The sequence below is a fragment of the Phyllobates terribilis genome, unplaced genomic scaffold (genome assembly GCF_046119375.1).
Source record: "Phyllobates terribilis strain yellow unplaced genomic scaffold, ASM4611937v1 Scaffold_12__6_contigs__length_324123572, whole genome shotgun sequence".
In the NCBI taxonomy this organism is placed as follows: Eukaryota; Metazoa; Chordata; class Amphibia; order Anura; family Dendrobatidae; genus Phyllobates; species Phyllobates terribilis.
In genome coordinates, this window is record NW_027362772.1 from 252,648,606 (window position 1) to 252,674,673 (window position 26,068).

At 45.1% G+C, this 26,068-nt stretch overlaps 1 protein-coding gene across 1 annotated transcript in view; it reads right to left on the minus strand.

The window, feature by feature from the left end:
* Window positions 1-5,263: 5,263 nt before the first annotated feature.
* Window positions 5,264-26,068, minus strand: part of VWA1 (von Willebrand factor A domain containing 1) — an 89,013-nt gene continuing 68,208 nt past the window's right edge. The window contains exons 9-16 of the mRNA XM_073656841.1: window positions 25,664-25,930; window positions 23,634-23,909; window positions 22,453-22,719; window positions 17,470-17,745; window positions 16,124-16,399; window positions 12,331-12,603; window positions 10,168-10,437; window positions 5,264-8,312 (exon numbers count right to left, since the gene is read on the minus strand). Coding sequence (XP_073512942.1) covers window positions 8,272-8,312; window positions 10,168-10,437; window positions 12,331-12,603; window positions 16,124-16,399; window positions 17,470-17,745; window positions 22,453-22,719; window positions 23,634-23,909; window positions 25,664-25,930 — 1,946 coding nt within the window. The 3' untranslated portion in view covers window positions 5,264-8,271. The remainder of the gene's footprint in view (window positions 8,313-10,167; window positions 10,438-12,330; window positions 12,604-16,123; window positions 16,400-17,469; window positions 17,746-22,452; window positions 22,720-23,633; window positions 23,910-25,663; window positions 25,931-26,068) is intronic.

Below are 26,068 nucleotides of genomic sequence, written 5' to 3' on the forward strand. Positions count from 1 at the left end.
TACTTTGAAGAACCTAGAATATAAGACATATTTTCAGTTGTTTCACACTTTTTTTGTTTAGTATATAATTCCACATGTGTTAATTCATAGTTTTGATGTCTTCAGTGTGAATGTACAATTTTCATAGTCAAGAAAATACAGAAAAATCTTTAAATGAGAAGGTGTGTCCAAACTTTTGGTCTGTACTGTATATCATCCAATTTTCCATGTGGACCCTTTGCCCACTCGTGTATAACATCCGGCCCATCTCCACCTGATGTATAACATCTGAACCCTCTCCCCCCTGGTGAAAAAGATCCAGCCCCTTGCCTTCAGTGTATAACAACCGGCCCCTCGCCCCCTGGTGTATAACATCCAGCCCCTTGCCCCCCTCTTTCCGGTTTATAACATTCAGCTTCCCCCCCCCCCGGTGTATAACATCCAGCCACTCGCCCCCCCCCCTTCCCCGCTGTATTACATCCAGCCTCCCCCCCCCCCCAGGTGTACAACTTCCAGCCCCTTGCCCTCACCTTCCCGATGTATAACATCCAGCCCCTTGCCCCTCCTCCCCGGTGTATAACATCCAGCCTCTCGCCCCCCCCCCCTTTCCCGGTGTATAACATCCAGCCTCTCGCCCCCCCCCCCTTCCCCAGTGTATAACATCCAGCCCTCGCCCCCACCCACCCACCCCCTGGTGTATAACATCCAGCCCCTCGTCCCTCCCTTTCCCCGGTGTATAACATACAGCCCCCCAGTGTATAACATCCAGCCCCTCCCGGTGTACAACTACCAGGCCCTGGCCCCCCTCCCTTCCCCGGTGTATAACATCCAGCTCCTCGTCCCTCCCTTCCCTGGTGTATAACATCCATTCGCTTGGCCCCCCTCCCTTCCCCGGTGTATAACATCCAGCTCCTCGTCCCTCCCTTCCCTGGTGTATAACATCCATTCGCTCGCCCCCCCCCCTTCCCCGGTGTATAACATCCAGCCCCTCTCCCCCTCCCCGGTGTATAACATCCAGCCCCTCTTCCCCCCCTCCTTCCCCGGTGTATAACATCCAGCCCTCGCCCCCTTTCCCCCCCGGTGTATAACATCCAGCCCCTCGCCCCCCACCTTCCCCTGTGTATAACATCCAGCCCCTCGTCCCTCCCCTTCCCCGGTGTATAACATCCAGCCCCTCGTCCCCTCTCCGGTGTATAACATCCTGCCCCTCGTCCCCTCCCCGGTGTATAACATCCAGCCACTCGCCCCCCCCCCCCCTTTCCCCGGTGTATAACATCCAGCCCCTCGCCCCCCACCTTCCCCTGTGTATAACATCCAGCCCCTCGTCCCTCCCCTTCCCCGGTGTATAACATCCAGCACCTCGTCCCCTCCCTGGTGTATAATATCCAGCCCCCCCCCCTTCCCCGGTGTATAACATCCAGCCCTCGCCCCCTTTCCCCCCCCGGTGTTTAAAATCCAGCCCTTCACCCCCCCTTCCCCGGTGTATAACATCCAGCCCCTCGCCCCCCACCTCCCCCGGTGTATAACATCTAGCCCCCCCCCCATGATGTACAACTTCCAGCCCCTTGCCCTCCCCCTTCCCGGTGTATAACATCTAACCCCTCCCCCCCCCCCCGGTGTATAACATCCAGCCCCTCGCCCCCCCCCCGGGTGTATAACATCCAGCCCCTCGTCCCTCCCCATCCCCGGTGTAACATCTAACCCCTCGCCCCTCCCCGGTGTATAACATTCAGCCCCTCGCGCCCCACCTTCCCCTGTGTATACCATCCAGCCCTCTCCCCCACCTCCCCCGGTGTATAATATCCAGCCCCTCGTCCCTCCCCTTCCCCGGTGTATAACATCCAGCCCCTCTTACCCCCCTCCTTCCTCGGTGTATAACATCCAGGCCCTCGCCCCCTTCCCCCCCCCCCCGGTGTATAACATCCAGCCCCTCGCCCCCCCCCCCTTCCCCGTTGTATAACATCCAGCCCCTCGTCCCTCCCCTTCCCCTGTGTATAACATCCAGCCCCTCGCCCCCCCCCCCTTCCCCGGTGTATAACATCCAGCCCCTCGCCCCCCACCTTCCCCGGTGTATAACATCCAGCCCCTCGCCCCCCACTTTCCCCGGTGTATAACATCCAGCCCCTCGCCCCCCCCCTTCCCCGGTGTATAGCATCCAGCCCCTCGTCCCCCCCCTTCCCTGGTGTATAACATCCAGCCCCTCGTCCCTCCCCTTACCCGGTGTATAGCATCCAGCCCCTCGTCCCTCACCTTCCCCGGTGTATAACATCCAGCACCTCGTCCCCTCCCTGGTGTATAACATCCAGCCCCTCACTCCCCCCCTTCCCCGGTGTATAACATCCAGGCCCTCGCCCCCCACCTCCCCCGGTGTATAACATCCAGCCCCTCGCCCCCCACCTCCCCCGGTGTACAACTTCTAGCCCCTTGCCCCCCCCTTCCCGGTGTATAACATCTAACCCCTTGCCCCCCCCACCGCCCCGGATGTATAACATCCAGCCCCTCGTCCCTTCCATTCCCCGGTGTATAACATCCAGCCCCTCGCCCCCTCCCCGGTGTATAACATCCAGCCCCTCACCCCCTCCCCGGTGTATAACATCCAGCCCCTCTTCCCCCCCCTCCTTCCCCGGTGTATAACATCCAGCCCCTCTTCACCCCCTCCTTCCCCGGTGTATAACATCCAGCCCCTCGTCCCCTCCCCGGTGTATAACATCCAGCCCCTTGCCCCCCTCCCTTCCCCGGTGTATAACATCCAGCCCCTCGCCCCCCACCTTCCCCTGTGTATAACATCCAGCCCCTCATCCCCCCTCTTCCCCGGTGTATAACATCCAGCCCCTCGTTCCTCCCCTTCCCCGGTGTATAACATCCAGCACCTCGTCCCCTCCCTGGTGTATAACATCCAGCCCCTCTCCTTCCCCCCCCCTTCCCCGGTGTATAACATCCAGCCCTCGGCCCCCTTTCCCCCCCGGTATTTAACATCCAGCCCTTCACCCCCCCTTCCCCGGTGTATAACATCTAGCCCCCCCCCCGATGTACAACTTCCAGCCCCTTGCCCCCCCCTTCCCGGTGTATAACATCTAACCCCTCCCCCCCCCTCCGCGGTGTATAACATCCAGCCCCTCGCCCCCACCTCCCCGGGTGTATGCCCCCCGGTGTATAACATTCAGCCCCTCGCGCCCCACCTTCCCCTGTGTATAACATCCAGCCCTCTTCCCCACCTCCCCCGGTGTATAACATCCAGCCCCTCGTCCCTCCCCTTCCCCGGTGTATAACATCCAGCCCCTCGCCCCCCACCTTCTCCGGTGTATAACATCCAGCCCCTCTTCCCCCCTTCCCCGGTATATAAAATCCAGCCCCTCGTCCCCCCCCTTCCCCGGTGTATAACATCCAGCCCCTCGTCCCTCCCCTTCCCCGGTGTATAACATCCAGCCCCTTGTCCCTCCTCTTCCCCGGTGTATAACATCCAGCCCCTCGTCCCTCCCCTTCCCCGGTGTATAACATCCAGCACCTCGTCCCCTCCCTGGTGTATAGCATCCAGCCCCTCTCCCCCCCCTTCCACGGTGTATAACATCCAGCCCTCGCTCCCTTCCCCCCCCCCCGGTGTTTAACATCCAGCCCCTCACCCCCCCCCCCTTCCCCGGTGTATAACATCCAGGCCCTCGCCCCCCACCTCCCCCGGTGTATAACATCCAGCCCCTCGCCCCCCACATCCCCAGGTGTACAACTTCTAGCCCTTTGCCCCCCCCTTCCCGGTGCATAACATGTAACCCCTTGCCCCCCCCCCACCGCCCCGGGTGTATAACATCCAGCCCCTCGTCCCTTCCCTTCCCCGGTGTATAACATCCAGCCTCTCGCCCCCCCCCCCTTTCCCGGTGTACAACTTCCAGCCCCTCTCCCTCCCCTTCCCGGTGTATAACATCTAACCCCTCGCCCCCCCCGGTGTATAACATCCAGCCCCTCGCGCCCCACCTTCCCCTGTGTATAACATCCAGCCCTCTCCCCCACCTCCCCTGGTGTATAACATCCAGCCCCTCGTCCCTCCCCTTCTCCGGTGTATAACATCCAGCCCCTCTTCCCTCCCCTTCCCCGGTGTATAACATCCAGCCCCTCGTCCCCTCCCCGGTGTATAACATCCAGCCCTCTCCCCCACCTCCCCCGATGTATAACATCCAGCCTCTCGTCCCTCCCCTTCCCCGGTGTATAACATCCAGCCCCTCGCCCCCCACCTTCTCCGGTGTATAACATCAAGCCCCTCGTCCCTCCCCTTCCCCGGTGTATAACATCCAGCACCTCGTCCCCTCCCTGGTGTATAACATCCAGCCCCTCCCCCCCCCCCCCTTCCATGGTGTATAACATCCAGCCCTCGCTCCCTTCCCCGGTGTATATCATCCAGGCCCTCGCCCTCCACCTCCCCCGGTGTATAACATCCAGCCCCTCGCCCCCCACCTCCCCAGGTGTACAACTTCTAGCCCTTTGCCCCCCCCCTTCCCGGTGCATAACATCTAACCCCTTGCCCCCCCCCCCCACCCACCGCCCCGGGTGTATAACATCCAGCCCCTCGTCCCTTCCCTTCCCCGGTGTATAACATCCAGCCCCTCGCGCCCCACCTTCCCCTGTGTATAACATCCAGCCCTCTCCCCCACCTCCACTGGTGTATAACATCCAGCCCCTCGTCCCTCCCCTTCCCCGGTGTATAACATCCAGCCCCTCTTCCCTCCCCTTCCCCGGTGTATAACATCCAGCCCCTCGTCCCCTCCCCGGTGTATACCATCCAGCCCCTCGTCCCCCTTCCCCGGTGTATAACATCCAGCCCCTTGCCACCCCCTTCCCCGGTGTATAACACCTTCCGATGACATGTAATTACTGTTTACCTGCCTGACATTGGTCTGTAATTTTCAAAAACTCCCCCAGTCTCTAAATAAAACCCCCTTTAGTATAAAACAGTAAGTAGAGGAGGGGGATGCTGCTTTCTCACTTCCTACAGATGTATGTGATTCGTCCGAAGGCAGGGATTAGCCCCAGGGATTACATGACATAATGTCATGTGATCTCTGGGAGAGACAGTGCCGACATCGCTGGCACGGCACCGGAAGTGATTATAGATGTTATTATTTTACAAGGGGGAAATATAGAAATCGAGAAGAGCTTGTCTGAGTAGTGGACGATCTCTTTAATACCGCTTACATCTGCTGCCTATAGAGATAGTATAAACTATTATTACTATTCATGAAAAAATGATTTCTGTGCTTCAATAGAAATTTGTGTAACAATTTGGACAATTTCACTGTTTTTGTTTTGTAACCTTTTTATTGTGCAGCAAACAAATATAAAAAGTTAGTAAAAAATACTTAAAAAAAAAAAAAAAAAAAGATCACAAAGTCTAGAGATTGTCGATGTGGAAGCTGTAGGGAATCTGGTTTCCTTTGTGTAGAGAGACATAGTAGAAGACATTCTGAGTGTGGTAGTTCTCCATAAGAATCATATGTGCATCAGATCTTTCCCTAGTCGTTCCTCCTCTTCCGATTCTCAGAATTTTCAATGTTGCTTGTGTTTCTGCTCGCGTGTAGGTATTGTAGCCCGGCTATGCACAGCGCTCACTCCCTATGCACAGGCCTGTAACATGTCACTTTGTGACTTTTGTACGCCCCCTTCTCTAAGGTTAGGACATTTGCTTTAGAATCAATGCACATTTTGCCATCCATTAGAGATGCAGATAATAAGAAAAGTATCTATGTGGCACTGGATTAGTGTGACAGTGACGTGACCTTAGGGTTTCATTACGTATGACATTTCCAAAAATTGAAATTTTTACAACAATCCCACGGTCGCCTGTTGCATCATATAACTGCGGAGTCCTAACCTTAAAGTAAACTTGCAGACTGATGCGACACTTGGGGCTTGTTCACACGACTGTATTTTCGGTTTGAGTTCTATATTTTTTTTTTTTTAAAAAAAAGGACCAATGTTATTCAATGGGGAAGTACATAGGAGTGATTTTTTTTTTCCACTGAATCTACATGTGAAAAAAACCCTCAGCATGCACAATTTTCCTCCGAAAATCGAAGGAGACTCGTCCATTCAAGTCTATGGGTGTGAGAATAAAAATCAGATGCTGTACGGAGCTACAGTATTGCATCCGATATTTACGTATACATTGCAGTTCTGTAACAGGAAACTGTAAAGGATTATTAGCTGATTGTATACGGATGACAAGTGAGAAAAAAATCGTCCCGACTTTTCTGGAAGATTTTTTTTTATATTGTCGTGTGACCCTACCATTAGGAAAGGTCATTACATATCAGATCAGTGGGGGTCCTACAACTGGCATCAGTGGTTAACAGGTCAGACGGTGGGAGTACACATTATATGGAGTCGACCACAACAGCGCCCTACATTAAAGCTCAACTCCCATGCACGTCAATAGAAGCCGAGCTGCAGTACCGAGAATGGCCACTACATAGTCAACAAAAGTGTTTGGGCTCCATAAACTTATTACTCTTGCCAGGTATCAGCTGATCAGTGGGGGTAATGGGTGTTGGACCCCCAATTGATATTGATGACAAAAATAGGACTTCCATATCATAAGGATAGGTCATCATTATCATAGTCCTGGACAACCCCTTGATATTTGGACACCTGTAATATGTCCATACAGTGGGTTCTAAGAATGGCAGAATAGTGCTACCGCCACCTCACTAGCCCGGTCTAGTAGTGCAAAGTCAGGAAATCGCCGCTTATCCCCCCACTCCCGACAACGTCACAACCAATTACTGAGATGCTGTTGGGTCAGCAGCTCAGAGCCCGGGGATCTGCTTATGGTGGGGGTTCTGTTCTCTCTCGTGACTGATGCCATTTTTATTTTTTTTTGCGGAGGAGTTTTTCCTCTTGTAACAAATCCTCCTCACTTTTGGATATTTACATCTATAAAAATTAACGATTTAATCTTTGGCCCATGCTAGGACCACTGTAATAATCTATATTATCTTATATTCCGTCCGATAAGGAATAACTTTATGATCACTGGGCGTCAGACTGCTGGCGGTGCCTGAGATCCGGAGCTCTGAGGAGTCTCAGCTGAGTGGAGCGGAGGTCAATCATGTGCACTGTGCTCCATTCATTAATGGAACCATTGGAGATGGCGGAGCGCAGCACCCGGCTGGTTTTTCGTGCTCCCGTTGACGGTAGTGCGCATTGATTCATTCAGCCGGGGCTCTTTAGAGAACACGGAACACAGGATTGGTGTGGGCCAAAGCAGTCAGACCCACATAAATCCGAAAGCTATCCCCTATGTGACTTTCAAACTTGAGAATACCCCTTAAAGGATATGGACATGTTTGGTGTCATTTTTTATAAGTTAAATTCATGTATTTTGGCTTAAAAATATATATATTTTTTCAATTGCATTTCATTTAAAATTTTGCACCGTTTGCCTTCTATTGCTTCTTGTGTTGCACTGTGTATTCATGACTGCAGAATGAGTTATCTAAGAAACCACCAGTGAGCTCATTCTGAAAGTTTGTAACTTTTTTATCTGTCTTTTTTGGAGCCCTTCTATGACCACAGACCACATGGAAGTTTAAATGATTTTTGTTTTGTCATAAATGATTTGAGATGAACTCAGGAAAAGACAGAAAAAAGAGTTGCAAACTCTCAGAATGAGCTCATTGACGGGTTCTCGGTGAACTCACTTTGCAATCGGCAATAGACAGTGAACCAATAGAGACTAGAGAAGGTAAATAGTGCAAAATGTTTAATGAAACCCAATTGCAAAAATTGATTTTAGCCAAAAATGCATGAACTTAAGTAAAAAAAAAAGTCCCCAGAAGGTGTCCCATGGCTTTTAAATTGGACTAGAAGAGTGGAGGTCGGCCTGGTAAATAATAATGACGGGGGCCACAGAGCTCATCGGACCACCCTGCCCTGTGCAATCTACTGAATGACAGGGTTATCGAGAGTTGTATCACCACCAATGGCCTATTCTTAGGACCGGTCATGCTCCAGTGTTGGACAACCCCTGTAAATGGATGTGTTAGGAACACGCTGCAGTGGTTATGAGAGAGATACACAGTTATGGCCCAAAGATATCATTTTGACCACACGGATGTTATAATGAATTATTCCAAGATCCCAAGATGATCTCCTCTTCTTCTTGAGGTCTACACACTTGAGTTCTTCTCCCGATACTTTGCACTTCTTCTTCTGCAGAAACGTCCAGATAGTAAAAGGTTTCTTATCCTTGTGGCTTTTGTCTGGTTCCATTCATGACGGCCATCATGGCATCTCTTTAACCTTCTTTTACCGAGTTGATATTCTTGAATAACTGTCTGCTGATGTTCCTTAAGAAAAAAAATAAGTGCATTGTTAATAACTGACAATTCCCATTGGTTATGGGATATCTTTGTCCTCAGAGCCATATGGAGTCCCTACATTTACGGTACCTATTATAGACCTTCAGACACCCCACGTGATTACATATTCTGTTTTAAAGTGGTTTCCCACTAAATACATTTATCTCCTAACAATAGAATAGGTGCCGAGGGTATGTCAGTTGGGACCTTAACCGATCGCAAGAATGGGGGTCCCCCTGCGCAATTGGAGCAGTAGTGTGCAGAAGACGAAGTGCAAAGTACTTGGAGAAGAAAGCTTGACCAACGCTCCATTCCCTTCTATAGCTGGTCTCTCAGACCCATAAAAGTGAAAAAAAGTGGAGGCTCACACTGGAATTTGGGAACCCCATTCTCAAGATTGGTTGAGGGGTTATTCCCCCCACTAAAAAATAAAAAAGTTATCCCCTGTCTCTTTGTCTATGGGACTGCTTTCTCTGACAACCACATTAAGGATAAATGGAGCATGCTCCATTTTCCAGATGCAGCTTCGTTGGCGTCTGTGCCATCTTTTTTGTGGTGGCTCCGCCACCAGCATCTTCTCTATGTAGTTTCCATAAAAATGGTGAGAAAGAAGGAACAGGTTCCTTCTTTTAAAGGCTTCGCTATTTCCAAATCCTGAAGCGGTTAAAAAAAGTAGCAAAAGACTGAACATGTGCACAGCAATGTCGTTTTGACATGGCTGTGCATTATGTTAATTTTTTGTTGTGGTTTCGCAATGCTTTTTCAGGCAGATTCTAGATGGAATCTGCCTAAAAAAATAGTAGTCCTACTGAAAAGTGAGCAATTTTCTTATTCTAAATCTCCAGTTTATTGACAACCCAACTTTCTTATAGTTTTTGCTGTCCATGTTCTCAAATAAATAGTGGATGACAGACGTTGTGCATCCACTTACATCATCTGCAGAAGTCAGATCATCTTCATTATGAAAAGCTGATGAATGCCATTTAGCTAAATGCAGAGATACCATTTCACGGTCCGAACCTTCAGCATTTATCAAGGACACGGCTTGATCCCTGATTATATTGAACGCTGAGTGTAATTGCTTATTGCCTCCTATCTCTATTCCATCCTCAAGGACGGGCCGTAATTTCATACAAAGAGCTCGGAGAAAATCTCTCACCTTCTCTGCTCATCTCACTCAATATTATTAGGTTTGGTTGAAGACTTGGAAGCATTTCCTCCTGTTGTAAAATTATTTCTATTTGTAGTAGTTTGTTGCTTGGGGAGATTCCTTATAATGGCCGGCACACAAATGCTTAAAAAGTATCTAAACTTAAAAAAATAATAATTTTGTGCCGCATGGAAAGTTACAAAACTTTGTAAATTTCCTTATTAGGTCATTTGTTTTCATTCCTGTAACAAACATTTCATGCAAGTGGCTTCCAATCCCCGGCTTTTCCCCAGCTTCAGCTGCATTGATTATCAGAACATACTTATTTGGAGTACTGATGATGGCAGTGATGACACATCACTGCCATCATCTGTACTCCAAGTTAGTATAATGTGATATCAACTGCAGCTAAAGGCTGGGGAAAAGCAGGGGTTTGGAAGTCACTCACTTACTTTGTTTTTTATAACAAAAATGAAGACAAATCACATATAGTGATTTGCAAAGCTTCATAACTTTTCTTGCTGGACAAGATTATTTAAAAAAAATAAAAGTTTAGTTATAATTTAAGCCGATATTGCTGAGGTGCCATTCTGGACACCACCCATGGACAAAAGTGGAAAATCAGCAGTCCTTTGGACAACTCCTTAGACTTGAGGAGATTAGTAAGGTCTCTCCATTGGTTCTGACACCTACCCGGTTGTATCTGAATCTTTCGGCACAGGTTTTTGCCTTCTCTGTTCTTATAAATCGGCACAACACAGATCTTGTTCATGGTTCCTTCTGCCACGTCTGTTAAATATACACTGTGAGTCTGTGGTGCTACACTGATAACCGAGGAACGGCCTGCTTGCCTTCGGCACCGCACACGATAACCTTGTACTTCTCCATCTGCGGACCCCCAGGTGGCCTTCACGCTGTTGGAGCCCAGGTCTTTGACATGCAGGAACTTCACCTTTGTGTCATCTAAGAAAAGGAACAAATGTTCATCGAGAGTCTTTCCCCTTCTATACAGTATGGGTTTCAGTAACTCCTATATTGTGAATTATAGAAAAAGTATAATACACCGGGATCCGGCGTTTCCCTAACCCCTATTGTCCTCTCAGCTGTTTCCGGAGTCCTGACCTTCTCTGGCCGATGCAGAAAACCAAAATCCTAATGAATGGCTGAAATGGTAAATCCCCTTTAATGGACACATTTTTTTACAGCTTAGTCTACCCCAGTATTCCACGTTGCAATATACTGACGTATCGAGGTCCAACAGGTGATAAAAGGACCCTGTTTTGGCCTCCATCTAGCCAATGGATACATTTAACATGTGCATGGAGAGGTTTCCTGGCGTAGATACTAACTTTAGGGTCGAAATGTGGTGGGAAAATACTTTTATTTTCCTGGTAAAAGAAAAGGTTGACGATATCCAGGAGGTTCATTGGCAATTATCTACAAATTATTCCATCGGCAGGTCATAAAAAACCTACGACGTTTCCACCCTCAACATGGTCTTTATCAAGTAAGTGATAAAGACCCGTGTAAAAGGTTGAAACGTCGTGGTATTTTTTTGGCTTGCTGATGCAATAAAGTTTGGATAATTGTCTGAGTAACCACCTTGATGTCGTCACAATTTACTTTGGTAACTAAAATCCCATAGTGGTCCCTAAAACTAATGTAGAAGGATTAATCTTACAAAATCCAACAAAACCCAACCCGATAAATAATCAGAAAAAAAAACAATGAATCACATAATGAACCAATCATCTAATCATAAAAAATACCAATACATCAATAATTAAAATAGATATGTTTATTAATAACCCTCAAAAATCAGGCAAAAAGCCCTATAAAAAATTAGATTGATCTTATAACCAGGCCAAAAACAAATATTTTACATGATTACATCAGGTACTAGCACTGAGCCTGCAACTATTAATTAACCACAGATAATCCAGCATGCTGGTTATAAATATATTTTGCGTAATAAAAAAACCTTACATAAGATCTTAATATATGTGAGTCCAGACCAGAAATAATCCCAAAAACCACCTATTATACAATTTAATAAATTATATATAAATTAAGATTTTATAAAATTATTTTACCTGATGGCATAATAACAAGTAATTTGACCCCTCTGACGTGCGTTTCGCAATCTTTTTCTGGAGGTTCCAAAAATTTCTTAAGAGATTCACTGTTAGTTTTCTTTTCGATTTCTCTTTGTGGATTTCTATTTCTTTCTCTAAATTCTCAAGACTCTGCTCTCTAAATTTTTTTCTCTAAATTCTCAAGAGTCTTTTCATCAAATCCATTCAGGAGCGACTGACAAAGACTGCGAAACACATGTTCAGGTGATATTTGCTATAGAGGGGTAATACTATATGTTAGTATTTCAGCAGGTAATATAGTATCTTTAAAATTTTTATTTTGGATTGTGTAGGATTATTTCTGGCCTGGACCTGCATATATTAGATCTTATATAATGAGTATTAAAAATGTCTATTTATTAGCAGTATACTGGATTAGCTGTGGTTAATTAAAAGATGCGAGCCATGTAAAATATTTAGGTTTTGACTTTTTTTATTGTCTATATAATTTATTACCCCTTTTATATACATATTTTTTTTTATTTTAGTCTATGATTTTTTTATGGTTATTAATATAGATATACATTTTTAATGATTGATGTATTGGTATTTTTTGTGATTTTTCTATTGTAAATGAAAACTGATTTATTTTAACATTTTTATCTATTTTCTAACCTTGTATATTGAACAGTATCACAAACATTTTTAGAAAATGTATCAATACGACATGTGCACACACATCCGCCAGGATCTCATGATAAATTCCCATACGGTCACTTACCCTGTCCTGTGCACGCTATGGCAGACAATGCCTTTTCGCCACCAGATTTAAATATGGCCGACACTGTAACCAGGTACGTTGTATTGGGCTTCAAGTTTTCCAGAACGGTGCTGTTCACCCTACTGTCCAGCTGCAAGGTCCGTACGATATTGCTGGCCATTGGTCCGTACTGAATTTCATATCCAGCAACACTGTCCAGACTGGGACCCCAACTCAGCCGGAAACTGTGTGAACCGGGGTCAGAGATTAGGATGTGAGCTGGAGAAAGCTGTTCTGTAAAAGAAACCAACAATGTGAATTATGGATCCAGTTGACCTATATACTGTACCACTTCCATTCCTATAAGGAATAATTATCACCTAAAGACACAGAGAATAAGTAGGGCGTGGTGGTGCATGTGATTTATTCCGCTGGGGCATCTCAGAGTCCCATTTTTTGGATTTTGGAGACAGACCCCCACTGATCCTCAAGTTATCACCTATACTTTGATAAATTGAAATATTGGCAATAACCCCCTAAAGGGACTGTCTATTGATTAGAAAAGCAATGCAGCTTTCTTCCCTTTCTTCCAGAAACAGTCCACACCTGTCTATCCAGGCTTGTTTGGTACTGCAGCTCAGCTTCATTGAAAACAATGGGGCTACATTGTAAAACCACAAACAACCCATGGACAGGTGTGACGTTGGTTTTAGAACCAGCAGCCATGTTTTTTTCAATTTTGGACAACCACTTCCATATGATATTAAAGGTACACTTCAAGCTGAACATATTTCTGCATTCGGGCAACCCCGTTGACCAATTTAAGTGGTTGGTAAAGGGGCCATGACATTTAAACCTTGGTGGTCCAAACCGTCCACCATTAGTGGGATAGCGATATCAGACACCTCATATCTCCTAAAGCTGGCTTCATACTTCCAAATTTCACGGTGCGGACAGGCCATGGGTCTCCTGACCTGAAGCAACAGTCTCATATATGTCTATGAGGCTGTTCATTCGAGACCCGTGACCAGTCCAGAAATTGTGACTTATGCACAGACCCTTTTTTTTGTAATCCTGGACAACCTCTTTAAACAAGCAAGTCCTGCAGTTTAACTTCTTAATAACTTGGCTTTTAAAACCAATAAAGTCCAAACGCTTACAGTGCCTTTTCTTTTTTAAGCCAACTGGGCATGGCCCTTGTTATGCTGGCCACTCGAATGCCTTCTAAGCACCGCTCTACCCACCATGAGTTTCGCTGTGCTCCATCCAGTACCTGACCATCGCTCTGAGTTGCCTTGTGTTGGTTGTGAGTCATAGGGAGGCGCGGCCGGACTCTGCAGGAATTTGTTTCCACCCTGTCCTGCAGAGATTTGCTTCCCCAGCCTATCACCTGCTAGCAGGTGATATACAATGGGTACGGAATGTATTCAGACCCCTTTACATTTTTCACTCTTTGTTTCATTGCAGACATTTGGTAAATTCTAAAAAGGTCATTTTTTTCTCATTAAAGTACACTCTGCACCCTATCTTGACTGAAAAAAACAGAAATGTAGAAATTTTTGCAAATTAATTAAAAAAGAAAAACTGAAATATCACATGGTCATAAGTATTCAGACCCTTTGCTCAGTATTGAGTAGAAGCACCCTTTGAGCTAGTACAGTCATGAGTCTTCTAGGGAATGATGCAAAAAGTGTTTCACACCTGGATTTGGGGATCCTCTAACATTCTTCCTTGCAGATCCTCTCCAGTTCCGTCAGGTTGGATGGTGAACGTTGGTGGACAGCCATTTTCAGGTTTCTCCAGAGGTGCTCAATTGGGTTTAGGTCAGGGCTCTGGCTGGGCCAGTCAAGAATGGTCACAGATTTGTTCTGAAGCCACTCCTTTGTTATTTTAGCTGTGTGCTTAGGGTCATTGTCTTGTTGGTAGGTGAACCTTCGGCCAAGTCTGAGGTCCAGAGCACTCTGGAAGAGGTTTTCATCCAGGATATCTCTGTACTTGGCCGCATTCATGTTTCCTTCAATTGCAACCAGTCGTCCTGTCCCTGCAGCTGAAAAACACCCCCATAGCATGATGCTGCCACCACCATGTTTCACTGTTGGGATTGTATTGGGCAGGTGATGAGCAGTGCCTGTTTTTCTCCACACATACCGCTTATATTTATCACCAAAAAGTTCTATCTTCATCTCATCAGACCAAAGTATCTTATTTCTCATAGTCTGGGAGTCCTTCATGTGTTTTTGAGCAAACTCTATGCAGGCTTTCATATGTCTTGCACTGAGGAGAGGCTTCCGTCGGGCCACTCTGCCACAAAGGCCCAACTGGTGGAGGGCTGCAGTGATAGTTGACTTTGTGGAACTTTCTCCCATCTCCCTACTGCATCTCTGGAGCTCAGCCACAGTGATCTTGGAGTTCTTCTTTACCTCTCTCACCAAGGCTCTTCCACGATTGCTCAGTTTTGGCTGGAAAGCCAGGTCTAGGAAGACTTCTGGTGGTCTCAAACTTCTTCCATTTAAGGATTATGGAGGCCACTGTGCTCTTAGGAACCTTGAGTACTGCAGAAATTATTTTGCAACCTTGGCCAGATCTGTGCTTTGCCACAATTCTGTCTCTGAGCTCCTTGGGCAGTTCCTTTGAGCTCATGATTCTCATTTGGTCTGACATGCACTGTGAGCTGTGAGGTCTTATATAGACAGGTGTGTGCCTTTCCAAATCAAGTCCTATCAGTTTAACTAAACACAGCTGGACTCCAATGAAGGAGTAGAACCATCTCAAGGAGGATCACAAGGAAATGGACAGCATGTGGCTTAAATGTGAGTGTCTGAGCAAAGGCTCTGAATACTTATGACCATGTGATATTTCAGTTTTTCTTTTTTAATAAATTTGCAAAAATTTCTACATTTCTGGGTTTTTTTCAGTCAAGATGGGGTGCAGAGTGTACTTTAATGAGAAAAAAATGAACTTTTTGGAATTTACCAAATGGCTGCAATGAAACAAAGAGTGAAAAATATTTTCCGTAACCACTGTATCAGGCAAATCCACCCTCCATTTCTCGCCCCCGATTGTTGATTCCTACCTTACTAGCACCTTGTTACGCATGCCTATATATTCTGTCTCCCGTTATCTACCCGGCTTGTTCACCCGTCCCGTCTGACCTCTCTGCTCCTGACCTCGGCTACGTGTATCATTCCTGTGCTGCCTGCCCAGACCTCGGATTGTCTGACTACATCTTTGCCCTTGCCCTCCTGTACCTTGTACCCACGCCTCTGACCCGCCTGTCAGCTGCAGCAGTCCCGGGGACTGCCCTGGAGTGGTACCTGGTGTCTACTGCCAGCCTATCCTCACCATCAGGGGCTCTAGTGAAGACCCGATAGACACTTAGTGATGGCCCTCCAGGGTAAGCCTGGCCCGTTGCGCAGTGGGTCCACACCCACCAATTTTACAGTCCTTATGAACACTCCCATAGAGAAGACTTGAGGACCACGCCCACTTGGCTAACAACACTAGATTTATATGTAGTGAAGAGGCGGCCATATTTCAAGAATAGAGAGGCGCAGGAACAAAAGAAAAACGACGGAGAATTCAGGAGAACAGCGGCATTTACACCAGGTAAAAAATTACATATCGAAGGCAAGTGACAGGTCCTCTTCAAAGCCTTAAAGCCACCGCTTAGCCCTCATGAGATATCATTCAATACCAGATGAAAAGAGGGTAATAAATCTGACTTGTAATTAGCTACCCATGTCCATTTGACTCGTCACATCTTCTCTGCCCTACGTCCCCCTTTTGTCAAGGTTGATGTTTTTATGCTTCTTACCTTCAAGTGTTGAAACGTGAATGCTGTTTGGTGGGACATGTTGGATATTGGATTCCGAAAACACTACGGCCCGATATTCAGTATTTGGGCTTAAATTACTAAATATAATATTTGTCTCGTCAAAGGGCAAAGTCTTCCGAAGTTTCCTCCGGGGGTCGGATTCTAATACGAACTCCACTACGTAGGGTCCTTTGTCTCCGGGCATCCGTGACCAGCCCAGCTGTAAACTTGAGGTTGTGATATCCCGAGCGAATACTGATCTCTTCTGAGCGAGTTCTGTGAAGATAATCGGCTCGGTTATTTCTGCTTTATACTGCATGGTAGAAAGTTTTTCTTACTGCCATGGCAAATTGTATTCTCATGTTTAAGAGCTTTATGGCCATAAATGGGAATTATTATTTGTCATGTCTTTTGGAAAAAAAAAGTTTCACTGAGTGCTGAAAAAATAAGTAAAAAAATGTGTTTTTCCTGCATTAAAAAACATGCAAAAATTGCAGATAAATAGTAATAAAAATAAAGAAAAATTGCAAAGTGGAAACCCAGCCTAAATGATTAAATCTAGATAAGTTTAGAATTCTGTTCTCATTTATTTCTTTTAATTTCTTCATAGTAGGGGAACACTGTACCTCTAAATTCTTAGCATTGACAATGATATTATCCACTACTCCTATAAACCCCTTTTTAAAAGCTGTACCCCCAAAAAATCTAAAAAAAAAATAAAAAAAAGTAAAACAAAAATAACAGATAATTACCAGCGCCGTTCCAGCGATGTCGGTGCAAGGACTTTCATCTTTTGCGTGACCTTGTTCTGCTTCGTGAGAGCTGCAGACAATCAGTGGCCACCAATGGGCTGCAGTTCTCACACTTTCCTTGGAAGCCCAAGTTTCGTCCAAAGGAAGTGTGAGCAAAGCAGCTCATCAATGGCTACTGATTGGCTGCAGCGCTCATGTGGTAAGCTATAACAGTGCCATGAGAGCGACATAAGACCCTGCACCAACATTGCTAGAACGAGGGAAGGTGAATATACAAAGTTTAAAAAGAGGTTGTCAAAGTAGTGGACAACCCCTTTAACTAAAAAATAACTAAAAAATTAACACAGTATGCAGAAAGCTCCTGAGCTCCCTCTAGTGGTGGCAGCAGGAAGCTAGCATGTTATATATCACATCTATGACCGTGCTGGGGATTTGGAAGTTTATATAAAAAAGCATTGACTGCTATATAGATAATAATGCCAAAAATATTAATCAGTGAAGAAGTTTGGCCCTAAGATATCATGTTAAAAACTTATTAACATTACTAAAGGTCATTCAATGTACAATGTCATATAAAGGGTTATACGGACGTACCTGGAAGCGTGGAAACCCTGATATTCTGCACCTGGTTAATCTGCCCTTTGGAGTCAGGAGTAAAGGTGACCTGGTATACGGTATCAGGGGCCAGGTTATTAAATATCATACTGGTCTGGTCCCCATACAAAATGTTCTTTATGCCTTTGCTTAGGTCCTTTAATGGTGCATGTTCCAGCACGTAGCGTCCGGTGTCTCCAGGCAGTTTGGACCAGGACACCTGGAAGCTGTTAGTTGTTCTGTCCCGTGCATGCAGGTTTCTTGCTTTTATTAAATCTGCAAACATAGAAAAGTCTGTTATAACCTTTATTATGTATTTATATAGCGCCACTAATAACTGTGACGTAGTTTATGCACTTCCCTACATTTGTTTCGCAATCTGGGATATGCGTTAATCTGGAATCTTTAGATGTGTTTGTGATGTGTATGTGCAGCAATTATCTTGTACTGTTACAGCCTGTATTTTATCTCAGAGCTGCATTCATAATTCTGCTGGAACTGACAAGCTTGTTGATATAAATATCCCTGGCTATTAGTTTTTTTCATACACTGACCAGTGACTGGTGACCAAACTACACTTTCTAGAATGCAAAACAGAGCAGGCACAGAATCAGCAACAAATGCTGGAAAATTTCAACTGAGAAGATGGCAGAATTGTGAATACAGCTCTGGACTATAATATAGGCTGTAACTTGATATTAAATGGGTTATGTAGCAGGAAAAAATTTTTTACAACGTGGCCGCTACACATTAAATGGAGCGGCGCTTTGCAGCTCTGTTAAAAGTGTTTACACTCAGCTACCGCTGCAGCTGATCTTGATGACCTACGTTATGGATCATTATGTTGTGACCCGACAACCCTTTAAAGAAAGAAAGCAGCTGGTGTCAGTACATTAAAGTGGGCTGGCTGACTGCTCATTGCAAAACACAAGGCAGCCAGCTTTTCTCACTATGCATAAGCTAAGACCAAAGGGGGCTGGCAGCCAGCCCCCTTCATGTACAACACTGGTCACATGCCAACACATGAAATTCTCTCCTATATTATATCCATACCAGATGTGGAGCTGCCAGTGACCCCTGACATCTTTCTAAGTTCAAGTACAGTACAGACCAAAAGTTTGGACACACCTTCTCATTTAAAGATTTTTCTGTATTTTCATGACTATGAAAATTGTACATTCACACTGAAGGCATCAAAACTATGAATTAACACATGTGGCATTATATACTTAACAAAAAAGTGTGAAACAACTGAAAATATGTCTTATATTCTAGGTTCTTCAAAGTAGCCACCTTATGCTTTCATGACTGCTTTGCACACTCTTGGTGAGCTTCAAGTGGTAGTCACTGGAAATGGTCTTCCAACAATCTTGAAGGAGTTCCCAGAGATGCTTAGCACTTGTTGGCCCTTTTGCCTTCACTCTGCGGTCCAGCTCACCCCAAACCATCTAGATTGGGTTCAGGTATGGTGACCGTGGAGGCCAGGTCATCTGGCGTAGCACACCATCACTCTCCCTCTTGGTCAAATAGCCCTTACACAGCCTGGAGGTCTGTTAGGGGTCATTGTCCTGTTGAAAAATAAATGATGGTCCAACTAAACGCAAACCGGATGGAATAGCATGCCGATGTAAGATGCTGTGGTAGCCATGCTGGTTCAGTATGCCTTCAATTTTGAATTAGGGTATGTGCACATGATGCAGAAATGAAGCAGAAAATTTCTGCATCATTTCTGCATCTCCCTGGCAGAAAAAACGCATGCAGATTGTGCATGCGTTTTTCCTGCAGAATACATGCGGATCCACATGCAGATTCACATGCGTTTCCGCATGCAGATTGACAAGCGCTTTCCAGGCGATTTTAGCATCACTTGGAAAGTGCTTGACAACTAGGTCACACTATATAAATCCATGCAAACAGCATGGATTTATATAGCGTGACCCGAGAGAGTGTATATACTTACCTCCGATGGCCCGCGCTGTCCTGCTCAATCTGTTCTCCCTCGCCGGCAACTTTGAATTGAAAGACCTGCCGACGTCAGCGTCACGTGACCCGTCACATGACTCTGACGTCACCGCAGGTCCTACAACTCACTGTAAGTGCCGGGAACCAAGCGGGAGCGCTGTGCGGGCCGACAGATGGTAAGAATACATTTATTTTTTATTTTATTCTTCTTTTACAGCTTTTTTAATGGTACCTGGGTGTGGAGGAGAGTCTCCTCTCCTCCACACCCGGGTACCATCCGCACATTAGAACGCACCAATTACGCAAGTACAGATGCAGTCTTGCGGAATTGGCGCGTTCTAATGCAAGTCAATGGCGGCGAAATCGCCGCGTTTCCGCAAAATTAATTGACATGCTGCGGATTTTTGACCGCAGCGTTAACGCTGCGGAAAAATCCGCATCATGGGCACAGCACATGCGGATTTCCATTGGGGAACATTGCTTCCCTTCTACCATGCGTTTTTCATGCGTTTCCGCGGCGTTTACGCAACTGCAAAAACGCCGCGGAAACGCATGAAATACGCATCGTGTGAACACAGCCTTAATCCCCAACAGTGTCACCAGCAAAGCACCCCCACACCATCACACCTCCTCCTCCATGCTTCACGATGGGAACCAGGCATGTAGAGTCCATCCGTTCACCTTTTCTGCGTCACACAAAGACACGGTGGTTGGAACCAAAGATCTCAAATTTGGACTCATCAGACCAAAGCACAGATTTCCACTGGTCTAATGTCCATTCCTTGTGTTCTTCTGCTTGTTGCCTGTCCTTAGCAGTGGTTTCCTAGCAGCTATTTTACCATGAAGGCCTGCTGCACAAAGTCTCTTCTTAACAGTTGTTGTAGAGATGTGTCTGCTGCTAGAACTCTGTGTGGCATTGACCTGGTCTGTAATCTGAGGTGCTGTTAAACTGCGATTTCTGAGGCTGGTGACTCGGATAAACTTATCTTCAGAAGCAGAGGTGACTCTTGGTCTTCCTTTCCTGGGGCGGTCCTCATGTGAGCCAGTTTCTTTATAGCCCTTGATGGCTTTTGCAACTGCACTTGGGGACACTTTCAAAGTTTTCCCAATTTTTCGGACTGACTGACCTTCATTTCTTAAAGTAATGATGACCCCTCGTTTTTCTTTACTTAGCTGCTTTTTTCTTGCCATAATACAAATTCTAACAGTCTATTCAGTAGGACTATCAGCTGTGCATCCACCAGACTTCTGCACAACACAACTGATGGTCCCAACCCCATTTATAAGGCAAGAAATCCCACTTATTAAACCTGACAGGGCACACCTGTGAAGTGAAAACCATTTCCGGTGACTACCTCTTGAAGCTCATCAAGAGAATGCCAAGAGTGTGCAAAGCAGTCATCAAAGCAAAAGGTGGCTACTTTGAAGAACCTAGAATATAAGACATATTTTCAGCTGTTTCACACTTTTTTGTTAAGTATATAATTCCACATGTGTTAATTCATAGTTTTGATGTCTTCAGTGTGAATGTACAATTTTCATAGTCATGAAAATACAGAAAAATCTTTAAATGAGAAGGTGTGTCCAAACTTTTGGTCTGTACTGTATGTCACGAACAGTTCTCCGCTGCCAACAATCATCAGGACAATCTCACAACTGATTGATGGACAAGGCCACGGCTGCTTTTGCTACTAGGCTGGATATTGGGCGCTTTCACAGTGAACATATAGTATATACACATCCGATTCAAACACATGGGTATATACTGTATATATACTTTGGTACCGTCACTGCCAAGCTCCGCAATAACCAAAGAAAAACTAGCTGCCACAACCAATCATTTATTACATGCCGATTGGACACCCGTTACTGGTAACATGGGGCCTCATAAGGCTTCAGGGGTGCAGTTTATAGAACAAGAGTAACAAAGCTATTACATTTTATATATTTAATTAGACTATTAGGCAGTGTTTATAATAATATACAAAAGATATTACAAAGGGGACAAAACAATGCAGTATATACAGGAACATAAAAATAAAAGAGATAACCAAAAGAAAATTACTTGAGCTGATGTCAGAGGAATGGCACAGAGGGAAGAACTCTGATTAGAAAATAGTATGGTCCTATAATAAGCTGTATCTCCCAGCATTGAACAATGGCTCCAAGTCAGAATCTGCTTTTACCAGATAAAAGTCACTCACCTTGTGACCTCACAGGGTGGCTAGTAAATAAGATGCAGCTCGGGTCCCAAAAATTATGAGATCCCCGATTTTAAGGATATCTGCCCCCCGGAGGTCCCAGGAGGGAGATGGTAATGGAAAATTTCCTATCATGATTTTAGCTTTCTATAGATATGAAACATAGCATACATAATGTTATCCATCTGGCTGATATTAATTTGGGGCTGATGCGCAGACCGCACAGTGATGTTAGTAAATTCGTTATGTCCGTCACTGTGCCACGATGTTGAAAATATATATATATATTCTCATAACTATAAAAGCTACACCTCACAAAAAACCCAATATTCATATCTGGTATCCGGTGCCGACGTGTCTGCCATCTTTGCTTTTGAATACAGGAAGGCTTATCGACACAGTAGAAAAAAGTATTACCTCATAGCCTGTTGTACAGACTCCATGTCTTCTCTCCATCAGATAACCTACTTCACTTACCTGTTCACAGTGGGGGGTCGTAGAGCAAAAGGGATCAGATGGAGTGTTAGCTCTTTTTTCATTTATGATGAAGCCATGCTTCTATGCTCAATATGAGGGTAACATGTCCCCTCTCTAGAGACAGTTTAGAGATTGGTCCTATTTTACCATTACATTTATGACAAAGTATATAAGTAAGTTGTATATATTCTATTTTAAACACATGTAAATAAATGACAGGACATTTTGATACAAAGTTGCTACACTTTTTATATAGACTGATTATTCGTCTGAATAAACTTTTAGTTTACAGAATCCCCCAAGAGATCAATACTAGACTCAAACTTCACCCCGGTGAACTTACCTATGAGAGTAGACACTCGAATCCTTCCATACTGGACCCCGGACTCGTGGGTAAGGGAGACCTGGTAGGTGGTATTGGGGACTAAGTTACTAATCAATACATTATTATCAGCCCCATATAAAGTCTTCTGTAAAGCTGCACTTGGATCTGACACAGGGGAGTATTCCACAATGTAATGGCCCCAGTCTCCAGGGGCCCTGGTCCAGGTCAGCAAAAAACTTGTCGCTGTTACATTAATGGCCTGAAGATTCCTTGGATGAACTTGTTCTAAAAAGAAGATGGGATTATCGTTACTCAGTGAATCTATATAAACTAACATAGGACATGGTATGGGAGTAACACCATAAATCAGAATAGGTGTCATAAGAAAAAAAATGGGAACCCTGTATCTAGGTAATATGGGTTGTGACAAAGTCACTGGCAAAGTACTAGAGGGGAGATATGTAGAACTGAGATTGTTAGCTCCAGTAATTAATCATAGGAAAAAGGTTCCAGCACACGAAGGAATAAGGGGTTAATCAGACATTTTGAGTGCTTGAGTGATTAAACACCTGTAGAGAGGGAGGAGGTTAGAGGATATGTTCCCAGCCTTTTAGATAATTTTTTGTGGGGTGGGTCTGGAGGCACAAGCTCTGGAGCTGTTTTGTCATATGGAGACAAGCTAAACATTGAGTTGTTTGTTCCTGGAGAGGGTGGTTACCCGTAGCAACAAGGACTGTGCCATACGTTATATTTTGTTTATCCTGTTAGGCCGGGAAGGCCATGTTTGTTTTGCTAACATTGCCATGGTTTATGCAGTACTCTTAATAAACCACAGAAGATTTAAAGAGACTGTGTTCCTGTGTCTACCTCTATGTGCAACCAAATGAGCCGATCTACTACAGGGCGCAAACCGGAATGTTTTTCACAATGAAGAACAAAGTGATCTTTTTATGGCTTGTAGAAGGCTTCTTTGAAATAACAGGGCAGGGCTTAAAATGTCCACTGATTTATGTATATATACCTTTTCAAGCTTTTTCAGCTTATATTGCTAGAAATGTACTACTATACAGGAGACAGCCTCTCTGTTGTACATAGTCTTGTTTCAGATCTCTCCCACTTAGGCTACAGGAAGCAAAAGGAGGAGATAAAGGGCACTGATTGGAAGTGACTGTCACCCTGATACTTCAGGTTTCACCTACCTGATTGAGTGGATACCATGATGACTTCAGGAGGAGCAAACTTTGCACTGTGTTCCGGGATCAATGTGATCTGATAGGTGGTACCTGATTTTAGGCCACTCACAGCCACACTGGTCTCATCTCCATGCACAATTTTCTGTTGTGTCATCCCTGTATCAGAAACGGGCATATACTGCAAAACATAGTGCCCTTCATCGCCAGGCAGCTTTGTCCAGGATAAGAGAAATCCGGTGCTTGTGATGTCCCGAGCTTGGAAATTTCTTGTCTGTGTGTGATCTATAGGGAAAGATCAACATCATAACATATAAAATATAGTATAACAATTCCAAACATAACAAGTAATATATATCAGCTAAACAGTCAAAACTTTTCAAAATTAAAAACATTTCAGAGAGGAGTGCATGAGGACAGGGGGGTCCCAAACCCAAAAAATGACTTTCTTTTGCCCGTTCTCAGACTAGTTATGTCAACACAACCTGAGCCTGAGCTTATCCCTAAATATCCAATCTCTGAACGGAGAGATTCTCATAAACCTCAGGACATTGACTTTTTCCATAAACCTCAGGACACTGCCTCCTTCCATAAACCTCAGGACATTGCCTTCTTCCATAAGCCTCAGGACATTGCCTCCTTCCATAAACCTCAGGACATTGCCTTCTTCCATAAGCCTCAGGACATTGCCTCCTTCTATACACCTCAGGACATTGCCTTCTTCTATAAGCCTCAGGACATTGCCTCCTTCTATACACCTCAGGCCATTGCTTCCTTCCATAAACCTCAGGACATTGCCTCCTTCCATAAACCTCAGGACATTGCCTCCTTCCATAAGCCTCAGGACATTGCCTCCTTCCATAAACCTCAGGACATTGCCTTCTTCCATAAGCCTCAGGACATTGCCTCCTTCTATACACCTCAGGACATTGCTTCCTTCCATAAACCTCAGGACATTGCCTCCTTCCATAAGCCTCAGGACATTGCCTTCTTCCATAACCCTCAGGACATTGCCTCCTTCCATAACCCTCAGCACATTGCCTCCTTCCATAAGCCTCAAGACATTGCCTCCTTCCATAAGCCCCAGTACATTGCCTCCTTCCATAAGCCTTAGGACATTGCCTCCTTCCATAACCCTCAGGACATTGTTTCCTTCCTTCAAACTGTCTCCATTATGTATTTTATGGTTCCCATTCAAGGCACTGAATCAGCAAGAAATGCTCTAAAATTTTAGCAATGAAAATTGAGTTTACAGCTCTGGTCTATAATATAGGCTCTAACTAGGTAATAAATGGGTTGTCTAGCAGAGAAAAAAATCTGAAGCGCGACCGCTACACATTGAATGGGGCTTCGCTTTGCAGCTCTGTTAAAGGTGTTTACATTCAGCTACCAGCTGCTGCTTGTGAAAGTTGACCGATGGGGGTCCCGGGTGGGTGTCAACCCCCCACAGATCTGATCTTATTGACCTATCCTATGGATCAATTTGTTGTGACCGGACAACCCTTTTAAAAAAGGTGCCCTAATCTCAAGATATCAGTGTTGGTCCAGGGTCCCATTAGATCCACATTCAGCTTAGACACCACACAAGTGAGAGCATCTGGTGTCGGTACGTTACCAGTGCAGTCTGTAAAGGGGGCTGGCTGACTGCTCATTGCAAAACATGAGCTAGCCAGCTTCTCTCGCTGTGCATCAGGTAAGAAAGATGGGGGGTGGCTTAGATTCTGAAATGAGCAGTCAGCCAGCCCCCTTCACATACAACACAGGTGACATACTGACACATAAAGCTCTCTCCTGTATCACATCCAAACCAAATGTAGAGCTGCCGGTGACCCGTGACATCTTCCTTAATTCATATATATGAATAAGTTGTATATATTTCATTTTTAAATACATGTAAATAGAGGAATGACAACATTTTGATACAAAGTTGCTCCACTTTTTATGTAGACTGATTATATATTCAGCCGAATAAACATTTAATTTACAGATTATTCCCAATATATCAATACTAGACGCATATTCCACCCCAGTGAACTTACCTATGAGAGTAGACACTCGAATCGTTCCATACTGGACCCCGGACTCGTGGGTAAGGGAGACCTGGTAGGTGGTATTGGGGATTAAGTTACTAATCAAAGCGGTATTATCATTCCCAGATAAAGTCTTCTGTAATGTTGCACTTGGATCCGACACAGGGGAGTATTCCACAATGTAATGGCCCCAGTCTCCAGGAGCCCTGGACCAGGTCACCAAAAAACTTGTCGCTGTTACATTAACGGCCTGAAAATCCCTTGGATGAACTTGTTCTAAAAAGAATATGGGATTATCGTTAGAGAATCTGTATAAACTAACACAGGACATTGTATAGGAGTAACATCAAAAATCAGAATAAGAATAGAATAAGAAAAAAAAGGGAAGCCTATATCTATGTAATATGGGTGCGA